The following is a 13,158-nucleotide window of genomic DNA, read 5'->3' on the forward strand; positions in this document are numbered from 1 at the left end:
AAGTCAAGTAAGGTAAGTGTCTCTTGTATCAAAAAATAAAAGATGAGAGACAGAGAAACAGAAAGATGGTGAGAGCAACAGAAAGAGGAACAGAACAGTTTCAATCTTACCACTGGACTTCTGTTGCACAAGAAAGTAAGAGTTCTTCAAAGAAAGACCAAAAAAGTCAAGTCTTCAAAGGCCTCCAGGACATTTGCTGTATTTTATAGCTCGTTGAGGGGGAGCTGATTTCAGTTCTCAAATGCAAAGACAGATTACTCAAATACAAATATTTTAAGGTAAGCAATAATACATTCTTTGTTAATTTTCACAATGCCTAGTTTCTAATTAGAAATAATAGTTTACTAATAGTATGTGTTCATATGATAAAACCTCTCACGCTCCCCTCAAATCACAAGGATTCACAACAGAATTCACACAATAACTTATTTGGATTTTGGTTGCCAATTACATTTAAATATCTATTATGAGAACTTAAGTTAAATTCAGCATAAAATAACATATTATATATGATCATCACCATTATTATGAGTGACTGTCTCAGCTTTTAAGATATGAAAATAAATAACCACCCATAATTTCCTATACAATAAACTGATGAGCAAATTGAAGATGCCATATCTGAAAAAAATAAAAAAACGCTAAGAAATATATTGCTTATCTTTGGTCCAATGTGTTCATGGGCAGATAATCCTCTGATCAGTAAGCTACTCTGACCATAAAGAACTGGCTGCTCATGGCTCAGACAGGTGTACTCTTTACTGGGTAAAACAACTGGCTGGATGGCTGGGCCCGAAGAGTTGTGGTGATCGGAGTTAAATCCAGTTGGCAGCCAGTCACAAGTGGTGTTCCTCAGGGCTCAGTATTGCGGCCAGTTCTCTTTAATATCTTTATCAATGATTTAGATGTCAGGATCACGTGCACCCTCAGTAAGTTTGCAGATGACACCAAGTTGGACGGGAGTGTTTATCTGCTTGAGGGTAGGAAGGCTCTGCAGAGGAATCTGAACACGCTGGATCAATAGGCAGAGGCCAATCGTATGAGATTCAGCAAGGCTAAGTGCCGGGTCCTGCACTTGGGGCACAACAACCCCATACAATGCTACAGGCTTGGGGAAGAGCGGCTGGAAAGCTGCCCAGTGAAAAAGGACCTGGGGGTGTTGGTCAACAGCTGACTGAATATGAGCCAGCTGTGTGCCCAGGTAGCCAAGAAGGCCAGCAACATCCTGGCTTGTATCGGAACTAGTGTGACCAGCAGGACTAGGGAAGTGATTGTCCCCCTGTACTCGGCACTGGTGAGGCCACACTTCAAATATTGTGTTCAGTTTTGGACCTCTCACTGTAAGAAAGACATTGCGGTGTTGGAGCGTGTCCAAAGAGGAAAATGAAGCTGATGAAGGGTCTAGAGCAGAAATCATATGAGGAGTGGCTGAGGGAACTGGAATTGTTTAGCCTGGAGAAAAGGAGGCTGAGGGGAGACCTTATCACTCTTTACAACTACCTGAAAGAGGTTGTAATGAGGCAGGTGTTGTTCTCTTCTCACAAGTAACAAGTGATAGGATGAGAGGAAATGGCCTCAAGTTGTGACAGAGGAGGTTTAGATTGGATATTAGGAAAAATTTCTTCACTGAAAGGGTTGTCAAACATTGGAACAAGCTGCCTAGGGTAGTGGTTGAGTCACCATCCCTGGAGGTATTTAAAAGACTTGTAGATGTGGCACTTAGGGACATGGTTTAGTGGTGGATTTAGTAATGTTAACAGTTGGACTCAATGATCTTAAGGGTCTTTTTCAACCTAAATGGTTCTATGATTTTAAAGCATGGTTTAGTATATTTTTTATATAAATCAGTAATCTATGTTGGGCAGATTAAGGATCTTGAATACATTAAATACAAGTTCAATTAATGCATGGATACTGAAAAAGTGCTTAAAAGGCATCCATATCCAATAAAGCTTATGTAATTATTACCATAGGTGTATTGCAAAATAGATGGTTTAACCAATCTTGACATTCTGTTTGGAGCAATTAATAACTCTGGACAAGAAATTCATCAGTATAATAAGACTTTAGGTGGTGTTCTACACAAAGCAATGCTAATGCAGTTGGACAACACCTCAGTAGTATCACAGATAAAATGACAAGGCAGAACCAAGAGTTCACCTCTGTTAATGAATGGAGGCTTTCAGGCTGCTTCAGTGGGCAGGAACTTAACACTGAAGGTTGCTCATATGGCAGGATCTCACACAAAACTGACTAATCTGAGAGACAGTTCACTCTGGAGAATTCTTTCTGAATCACATTCCCAGGATGAGTCATAGATCAAATCTGTAAAGTTTACATGGCTACTTGGTGATAGATCTGTTTGCTTCAAAGAGCTAGATGATTTTGTTTTCAGACTCCAATAGTTAAAAATGTTCTCACGTGTACTTTATCTTTCCTAAACAAAGCCTAACTCTGAAATCTGTCTTTCCTACAGAATTCTGTTTGCAGTTTGAGGATTCTCTACGATCTACTTCAGTTCCTTTTCTCATCTTGCTCATGATCTAAAGACAGACATAAAGAGAAAAAAGCTGAAGAGAAAAGGAAAGTGTTCTTGCCCTGCCTCCCGGGGGAAAGCAGCAGGAGGAGAGAAAGGTGATAAGGCTAGAGAGCAATTAGGTTATGCATTTCTGAGGAAAAAGCCTTGCAACTAAACCTATGATCAGAACCCAGAGTTCAGTCATTCTCTTTCAACTGATCCTGTTAGCAGTGCCATTACAGGCCCTGAAGAGGCCAGAAAGTGAAGCACATCAGATGAGAGAAAGGAAACAAAACAGCTTATCAGTTAAGACAAAACCTACAATAGTACGTAAGGACAATACACATTCTGAAAGTATCAGCAATTATATTGATGTTGATTTTTTCATCCACACACCTCCAAACACCTAGGCAACAGAACTGACTTCCCAAAGGGTGTGGATTCCCAGTGGCTTTCACATTTACCAGAGTGTTATAACATCACCCTGCCATGGAAAAGGACACCCTCTGCTCCCCTTGCATCAGTTCTAGCATTCTAGCAATCAAGGGCAGCTTTCTTCACAACTGAAAAGTAAACATGCAACAACAAAAAAAGATCCTTTTTCAGTTGGATCAGAAAGCTGAACTGACCCTTGCCACAGCCCTATGACATGTAGAGACAAGAGAGCTTGAGGTTGAAGGCAGGAGAAGCGGTTGGACTACTCACAGTTAGACTGGCTTAAGTTGATCCCACAATAACACAACAAGCTATTGAGAGATATGACCAGAAGCAATTTGCAGTGATTAGTAGTGAATAAACTCCACCTGACTTCAATGGAAAAAGCCCCTACTTTTCTTGTCTTCAACCACATATTCACCAGAAAAAAAAAAAAAAAAAAAAAAAAAAAGACAGAATGGGTTTCTCTTAACTACAAAACGATTTTTCACATATCTAGATTATAACATTCCTCTGAATCAGCTACATTTGGTAGAAATTCTTGTCTTTGGCTGGTAAAAAATCCTGACACAATTTAGGACTCAAAATGTGACCTGGACAATATCTGTATATCATCAGGCTTGACTTTCCTCAGACAAACATGCAGTTAATTAGTAATTCTTTTCCCCCTCTGGGCCCTGATTTCTGGTATCCTGTATTTCTGTCCAAGTGGTAATTAGCTCTTGCTATATTTTACTGTACCTTATACACTGAGAAAGACCAGCTTTATTCAAACTCCATCATGTACCTACTGTATGGATCATTAATACATGTGCTGTAATTAATGCATATTGTTGTGGGATGCAATTTTGAAAAATAATACAAATGTCAGCTTCTTGCTGGTATGTTCATTTTAGCTCTACATTATATTCACACTGAGAAATACTTATGGAACATGAAGCCAGATGGGACCATAGGTTACATAGTTCAGCCCACCTGAGAGTTCTATGGGGAGATTAGCATAAAACTTTTTCCCTTATGCATATTTGGGGTAAGGCAGAAGCAGGTGCTGAGCTGTGGAAAACATTAATTGATCCAAAGATGAATAATTATTTTCCTAATGCCAACTTTTAATTTATTTTTGATGTCTCTCTTCGATGTTCTTTCAAAAATAACTAGTGGGGACCCAATTAATATGTTAACTATTTAATTCAATATTTTCATTGTTGTGAATGACTAATCTTGTTTTCACTGGAAAGTTTTATATATTTCTTTGAGAAGACCCAGAAAAGCATTTGTACGTGTTTCATCAGTTTTTAAGAGCTGTAGCTGGAGACAGGTGTAAATGATAAATACGAATCCTGTGATTTTGGAGCATAATTATTCATGAATACCGTGTTATCCAGCAGCTTAATAAGAGTGCTTACTATCCAGATTTATGGCATAATGCAGTATAAGTCTTTGCAGAAATGAAAAGTTGATTAGTCCTTGTGTTCATCTTTTTCAGCCCATAGTGTAGGAACAGAGGAAAAGGGTATAAGCAAAAATGGGGAATGGGGAAAGGGAAGGGAAAAGGCACAAGCATGGACAAAAGCAAGGGTGGAAAGGTAATGGATTTCTACCACATTCCATGTATTCTTAGTTTCATGTCTCAGCACTGAGATACAACAGGCAGCCAAACATACGCTCTTATTTACTGCAGGAACATTAATGGCTCTGACAACTCCAGAGAAGGTGGAAGGGTCAAGACAGCATAAAATCATTCCAGTCACTTTGTCCTAGTACCTAGAGAGTTGGTTGGAATGAGGCCCTTTATGTGAATTAGTTCTGCTTTCTGCCCTCAGAATCAAAAGAAACACAGTTCACCTCAAAGAACTTAATAGTACCAAATCTATCTGAATTTCTTCTACTTAGAATTCAAACACACTGCTGCTCTTATTATAGTCTGTGTTAATGCATCATCTAACCTACCCACCTCTACCTAGCTTCCTTGATCTTTTAAAGATATAAGTAGAACTCAGTAAGGCAGAGGTGCTTTGAGGTCTCTGGATAAAGCCTATATCTCATTCTCAAAGACTCTGCCATTGCAGATTCAGTTCTTATAAGTGTATGGAGAGACCACAGACCTTGCTTTACAGGTTTGCAACTGTGCCTGCTTTTTTTGCACATTCAAAGAAGTAGTGGTTAACTGAGTAGGTATTCTTGCAAAGAGGGAATAATCATGGGAAAAGTGAAATAATGCATTTCAACTGTGTGTTTCTAGCAGATAGGCCCAAACCATGATGATCAAAAAGAAGGAAAAAAATATTACATGGTATTTATATTCAATTCTCTTTCTAGTCAAAAGTACCACATGTGTTTTTATATATAAGAACAAGTCTGTATTTGTTGCATTCAAATGCAACTTATCTATAAAGTGTAATAATTTTAAAGCTAACTGAACATGTATGTGTGCTATCTACTACCAATTCTGTTTTAAGTATTATCTAGATCAGTGGAGGCTGGGACTCAAAAAATTGTTTTCCATTAGTCACTGTCAGTCTGCGGATATTTGAGAAGCTCAGAAGTGGAGTTTCTTTAATCTTTGACTTGCAACAATTCCACAAAATAATTGATACACACTGCTAAACTTCATAATGTTTTATTTGCAGCATTCAGCTAAAGGTTCTATGTGTGTATATACCCACGTGCTTGTTCATACATGCTTGTTTGTTAAACAGATAAACATCATTTGCCTATTATAATGTTCAAACCCAGGTTTGAAAAACCCACTGAAGTCATACTGGTTTTATGAATGCCAATGCCAACATCACTGATGACAAATGAATGGCATTCATACCTTTATTCTTGCTGCTATTCTTTCATTTATGTCAGGGGATCTGTCACTTGTACTCCAGTTGAAACAGTGGGAAAATTCCCCTACAAGTCCTTCTTTCAGCCTTAATAGATAGGTAGAGTTTCATACTATTTGCTTTGACAATAGGCTGAGAATTTGGAAGAGGGAGATAGACACTAAGAGCTGAACTGTTGCCCCCCAAACTTTCCTGAGGGAGGTGGTAACAAAATGGCTAGGATAAAAAGTGGGGAGGAGAACTGAAAATGGTCAGCAGCATGGATCTTTGTGGAGAAAAAGCAGTGCAGGAAGAAAGGCAGGATATTGTAGAAAAGTAGAGCTGGAGTATAAAAATGGATCCCGAAGAAGAAAAGGAAAGAAACTGGCAAATGTAAATGACAAATAGAGTACTCTCTCAGATAATACTAAGGTGTGTGAGTCAGCTTTCCTGAGTTAGTCCCCTATCTGCTTTTCACCAAGTGATCTTGAAAAAGATGTATTCCCTTTTAGTGCTTCAGCTTCCTTATCAGTAAAACAAGGATATAAAATATATGACTCTCACAGAGAGCTGAGAAGACCTTTAATTCATGATACACAGAAGTAATGAAACTAATCTACTGCTGTTAGAGAATGAAAAATTATTTTGTTTTTTACTATTTGGTATGCAAATACCTAGTACCCATAACAGAAAAGTTCCATTGTGCATGGTACTGTACAAAAACAGAAAGAAAATAATTCTGACATTGAAAGGTACAGATATGAAGTATTATGAGAAAAAGAAAGGTACACAGCAACTTCACAGAAAAAATCTTAAAATTATAGACCACATACAAGCATATGTGCTGCAGTATTTTCTTTGTGTGTGAGGATGGAGAACTGTGGTACAAATAGAAGCAGAGTAGAATTAACACTGTTCTTCTCCAATTTCAGAACTGTCATTCAGCAAGAAAAGACACTGTGATTTTGAGAAACATAGACTGAGAAACCACAGAAATATGAAGCAATGAAAAGTCTGAGCTTTTTTTATCCAAGATCAGCTAATATGAGACAAGTACCTTTCATTAAAATAATAAATATTTTTTATTTTATTCTGAACAGGAAGGAAGACAGGCTTCTGAAACTTCAAAATTGTCAATAGTGACAAAAGCAGCCAAGAGAAAAGAAGTTCGTAACTAAGAAAAACTCCACAATTCGAGAAACACCAAAATACGTATCAGGAGTGGAAACTACACACTTAGTAGCAGATATGGCTTAGAATTTACCTTCACATTTCTTTCCTTCTCATTCTTGGATAATTCTAAGGTTTTATTTGTTGTTCCCAATGAAATGGCCCACCAGACCCACCAGCCATATAATAGACTTGTAAAACTACTTCCTTTCCATGCTCAGACTAAATAAGTAGATCTTAAGAGCATTGAAAAGTTCTTCCACTTTCTGGCTTCTAAAAAGATTTGTAATGTCATGTTTCTTGCACCATGAGGAGGCATATGATGACCTGGAGGACCTAAACCTCTGCAGGCAACATTCTCCTTTCTCATCGAAGCTATTTCACGGGGATGTTTGACTCACAAGGGTAACAGCATTTTCAACATATACCCCCTGTGCTCTCCAATATTTTAACTTTAGCATGTTTTAATATAGCAACTAGTTTGTCTGATTCCCATTTAAGTTCTCCTTCAAAAAATGCTCTTCTTTTGTATTAGCACCACACAGCTCTGGCTGGGTTCCAAAGCTTTTTTAAGAAAGAATTCAATGGACTTCTATACAGATAATTTATGCAGAAATTACTGTCAGTCTCATGGGTAACTACCAAGCCTCAATGTGATTGGAACTAATAACTATTACCAAGATAAGATAATTTCATTTAACATTAGGAAACCATCTGATGCATTAATTTCTTGTTGTAACATAATGCCCCTGTTTTAATCAATCCACTCTCATTAAAACAAGGCAAAACAGCTAAGGAAAAACATACACACAGATTATAAATTTATCCTCTCAATCATCTTTGTGCAACCTCACACAGAATTCATGCTCTCACAGGTTTTTGTAGTAGGAGGGGACTACTAAAATCTAATCTGAGCTCCTGTGTAGTGAAGGCCGTCTATTACATTGAGTAGCCTCTAAATCAAAAGCATAACGTGCTTGGGCTATGTTGTATCTATTTTCCTTACAACGGCTGCATGTGATGAATGAATCCAGCCCACTCCTAGATAAGTTGTATCAGTGGTTAATTACTTTTACTCTTAAAAATATGCACGTTATTTCTAGTCTGAATTTGCCTAACTTCAGCTTTGAAACATTGGATCTCATTACGCCTTTTTCTGCTAGATTAAACAGTCATCTGCTGTCAAAAGTCTCATTCCCATTAAGGCACTTAAAGACCATGACCAAGTCACCTCTTAACCTTCTCTTCAGCAGATTAAAGAGACCGATCTTCTTTAGCTTCTAACTACAATGTTTGTTTCCAGACCTACCGTCCTTCTTTTACCTTTCATGAACTGTTTCCCATTTTAAACATATTTTCAAAGTGTGGTCACCAGAACAGGATGCAATTGTTCATTAACAGTTTCCCTAATGCCATTTAAAAAGGCAGTGTTACTTCCAACTTGATATTCACTTGTCTATATATCAGAGAATATAATATATACCATTTAAAACCCTCCTTTAGCTTACTGATAAAACAGAAAGTATTCAGAAAGCAATTTAAAGTGTGAATATTCATCCTTGTTTTTTACACACAATGCAGAAAACATATGCAACTCTTCTGTCTTTTCTATACTATCGATACTTAAGTTCTTAAGTCCTTTTTTATTATTACTTAGTAGTAGCATCTGCAAGCTGTTCAACTCTAGTAGTACCTTTTAAGGCAATTCCACTTACAGTCCTATTTTGAAATATTTTTTTGCATTTTCTTTTTCTTCATGCAAGGAAATTACATTCCTGAAACAATTTGTTTATACAAAATAGAAGTACATTTTAAAAGCACGCAATTACAGATATACTATGTTGACCAGAGCTGTAGTATTCTGTTCTCTGATAACTCAACCTCATTAGGCAAAAATACCTAATTTTACCAGAAAGTTTACTCTAACAGATAGACTGTATACAAATGTTTTGGTTTATCTTTCATGGAATATATATTAAATCAGATTGTATTCCTTACACAGGTAGCTCTAGTGAATAACATTTACATCAAGCAAACTCTAATTTCCACCTGGAAGTTGCTCCAGACACTGAACGAATCAAATCAGATTATATAGTTTCCATTTACTTTTCTTTTTGAGCATGATTTTCACTTATTGGCTGAACTACAAGAACAGTTGTAGCTACTTCTAATGCTTGAGTTTGGATCCATTGCATTAGGTAAATAATACCAATTAATTTACATACTAGTAGATAAGATAGTAAACATCAGAAAAATATTTGTAATCATTTGGTTGCTAGCTGGAACAGAAGTTCTTAACTATCAGTGCATTTTCATGTCACAAGACACTTACTAACCATGATCTGTTCACACATAAAGACCAGAAAAAAATGTTTGTTCAACAGAATAAACTTTAATTTGACCTCAAATGTATCAGCTGAATGAAGAAATCCTGTGTTTTGTTCTGATTTCTCTTTTTCATTCATAGTGAAGTCGGAGAATTTGTTAACATACTAAAAGTGATACCAAATTATGTGATCTGACACCACAACTCTGTTGTGCGTAAGCCTAGGTTATTTCAGCTGCAAACAAAAATGTTCTGTGTAGGATGTGCAATTGCTATTTCATTAGAAGTAAGTTCTCTCTAATTCTTGGATACAATATACTATATAAACACAAAATATATCTAGATAAATAGAAACAGAAGAAGAAAGAGAGCAGAAAGAAAGAATTGTGCAGGAAAGGGAGCAGTATATCAATATGCAGAGGGGAAAAACATCCATAGAATGAGAAATAGTCTCTGTGCACTTAAAAAACCCACAGAGTATGCACATACAAAGAAGGAAAAAGAGTGAATAAGAGAGAAAATTAAGGATGCAGAGAAGGAAAACTAAGAGTTAAGAAGATGCAGAGAAAAGTGCTTCTGGTAACCAGAAGGAAATACATTGCTAATTTAAACTCGCTTCCTAACATTTTAGAGTCCACAGTTTGAATCCAAATTAGAACAAGTTCAAAGTTTTCTGCTAGACAAAAATGAAATTAAAGCCCTGTAATGTTTTCTGGTAACTTAATAGATACTTTGTGTCACTTCTTTATGTCCCAAGACTTAAATCATTTTGACTCTTTTAAAAGCCTCACTCTTTAAACTCTCAATGTTGTTTCTTTTAACTACTTCACATATTTCCTGACATCAAGAGACTTCTAATTGATTAGTTACTTCTATTAACTTCATCAGCTCCTTTTCCAACAAGCATTCTGGGGAAAATGCTCAGAACCTTCCCGATTTATGCTATTAGTTAAGCAGCCTAAAACATTCTGACATACTGTAGTTGAATCAATTTTTATTTCCAAGTTGAAAACCCTATAATTATTTTTAAAAATTAAAACTGTGTACACTTTGATTGGCTCTAAGGTCATAAGATTAAATAGTGACTATTTAGCCTTGATATCTAAATAAATTTTGTACTCTCTGAATCTGATGAGAGGAACTGAGCACACATTCTTCAATTTCTGCACCAGTTTACAAGTTACCTTTAACCTTGGTTTGTCTAATTTCAAATGCCAATGTAGCAGTCACCGCAGAGCTTTAGGTGACAACATAACTCGTAAAAACAGAATATACTAGATAAAAGTCTTCAAAATGTACCAAAGATCAGACAAATATTGATAAACACCTCTTATTTTAGAAGATCTGAGACACCGCTGTGCTGTCAAACACAAGGAGTTATAGAGCAAACCATCCTCTCTCTCTTCATGCATACTTCTCACTAATTCAAGCCCACTTAAAAGCTTGATGAAGCTAGACAAGACAGTAATCCAGCAGTGTATTTCACTATATTTCAAGTTGAATGATCTTAGTAATAGGTTAAAAGGAATAGAAAAACTGGAAGTATCTGAGCTTTTAATATGGACCCCAAATTTCATCCAAAAGTTTCTCAAAAATATGGAGTCCAAGAAGTTTTTCTCAGTCCAGCCACTAATATCCTTAATGTAGTCCAGTTTCTTGAACAAAGACTATGATTAAGTATAATGCTATTGAACTGATTCTTTAACTCGTAATCCAACAAAACTCATTCTTGTACACAGCTATAGGTCTGTCTAAGAAAAATGTTCAGGTTTCTTCACCTACTGCACTGCTATAAATTCAATTCTCTAAATGAAAATCATCAAAGAAATTGCCTTTTAGTTCCCATGAGGGGTTTTGCATTTGCTTCCTTTACTGTCTTGCAAATCCTCAAAAAAAAAGTGATTTTCACTTGCTTTTGACAGCCGTGGGAATCATATCCGTTGCACCTTAGCAAGGTGCAAAAACTTTCCCCCCACAATCAGGGTATAGGATCTTTTCAAAAGGAATATAAAGCTTACCTTGAAGAAAGTCATGGTTGCTCCATCTTCAACTGCCCCATACTCTATCTTTGTCTGTTTGGCCAAATCATCAGCAGAATCAATAGGGGATTCCATACGTTCCACTGTCAGAAAGGCGGCTAGGTTAGCAGTGTACGAGGAAATGATGATAAGTGTGAAAAACCACCAAATGCCTCCCACTATCCTGGTGGAGAGGGCTTTGGGCATGAGCTCAGAACCTAATGGAAACCAGGGGAGAAAGGTGAAACCAATGCACAGAAAGCAATTAATAGGTGTTCAGCACTTTTTACCACAGTGGGGAGATGGAATCACTGTGCAAAAAAATCTTTAAGCTACAGGTTTATATGTACTGCTTGTTCAAACACACACAACTGAAATGAAAAATAGGAACTGATTACACTTATACAGATCTCTTTGGAGCTGTGGGAATCAAAAGATAGTAATGGGAGACTCAATAGTCAGTGCCTTTTTGAAATTTATAAATATATATAGCGATGTGAATAAAACAGTTACTTGAACGAGCTTTCCAGAAAAAATCCTAGTTGGACTGAACCTCTGAGTTAATAATAATATTGAAGAACTTATACAGTTCTTTATCTTCAAGGCACTAAATAAACATTATTTAAGTATGTTGTAAAAACTCACTTGAGTAAATAAAAATAAGATACTGATGAAAAGAGCAGATATGAAATAAAGTATTTCATAACTGAAATACAAAAACTGAAATCTGTTATAAATATGCTTTTGATTTCTGCCATTTGTATTGCTGTAAAGGGTTGTTTATTGACTGCTTAGATAAAAACATTAACATCTCCCATCTCTATAGTTAGCCCCACATTTTCAGATAAACATGGGTGGCTGTGCCACACACTTAATTTGATAGAACAGCAATGAAAATATTAGACCGCTATGCATAAACTAGATAAAGATAGATTATAATGCATTGCTGGAGTTGCCTGCTCATGGCACTAAAGAATGGAGGGGGTAACAGACACTGTATAGCAATTTGCATAATTAGTAATGATAATTTAGACTCTAATGAGACAAATTGAAGCACATAAACTCCTCTTGTGCCTAATTACTAAAAATAGGAAAAAAAATTCAATGTAATTTACAACAACAAATATTTATTATAAATGAACATGTATGGATTTTTTTCCATAACGTTATAATCAAATGGAATGAAATTTCTAATGATGTCAAATAAACAATTTCAAGTTTCATTGTAAGAACTTTGCAGAAAATATTTTAGAAATATCTGGAAACTTGTTTTCAAAGAAACAGTTTTACCATATCCACTATACCATTGTACTAAAGCAATCACTTTTTGTTAATTGGTCGCTACGCTTGTTTTTAAATCTCCTGGGTAAAATGGAATGAAGGCAAGATGGACTATTTTATTACTGTTAAATTTATTGTTCATATTGAATTATTTAAGGAACTGGTCCAGCAAGGTAGCACATCTTCGTATAAATGAAAGATTATGCCAAACTTCCAACATCAATGCCAAAAAAAGAACAGAAAGGGGGAAAAAAAAAAAAAGGAAGATAACCAAAGAAAAGGTAAAAAGAAGTGGTATCATAACTGGACTATTGTATTCAAAAACAGCCCATCTTACCCTGCAGTTCATCTTACCCTTGCTGTTTCAAACAAAAAAAGCTGACAGACTTGGACATGACAGCCAACTCCAGCGCCAGACTCTGCCTAGAATTCTGCAAGGAAAAAAGTAGAAAAGTACCTTTCTGATGTAGTTGCTCCTAGGCCCTGTTAGTCAGACACTTAGACACCGTAACACTAACAGATTTCCCAATAAGCCCACCATCATCAACTCTTTTTAATTACTCTTGTTTCATTTAAATAGCAACACCAGTAAAGTCAGAT

At 36.2% G+C, this 13,158-nt stretch overlaps 1 protein-coding gene across 1 annotated transcript in view; it reads right to left on the minus strand.

The window, feature by feature from the left end:
• The window catches only part of GRIK2 (glutamate ionotropic receptor kainate type subunit 2), a 442,707-nt gene that overhangs the window by 80,563 nt on the left and 348,986 nt on the right, over positions 1-13,158 (minus strand). Inside the window, exon 13 of the mRNA XM_068416353.1 lies at positions 11,278-11,495. Within this exon, the coding sequence (XP_068272454.1) occupies positions 11,278-11,495 (218 nt within the window). The remainder of the gene's footprint in view (positions 1-11,277; positions 11,496-13,158) is intronic.

This window comes from Nyctibius grandis, chromosome 1 (assembly GCF_013368605.1).
Source record: "Nyctibius grandis isolate bNycGra1 chromosome 1, bNycGra1.pri, whole genome shotgun sequence".
NCBI classification, from domain to species: domain Eukaryota; kingdom Metazoa; phylum Chordata; class Aves; order Nyctibiiformes; family Nyctibiidae; genus Nyctibius; species Nyctibius grandis.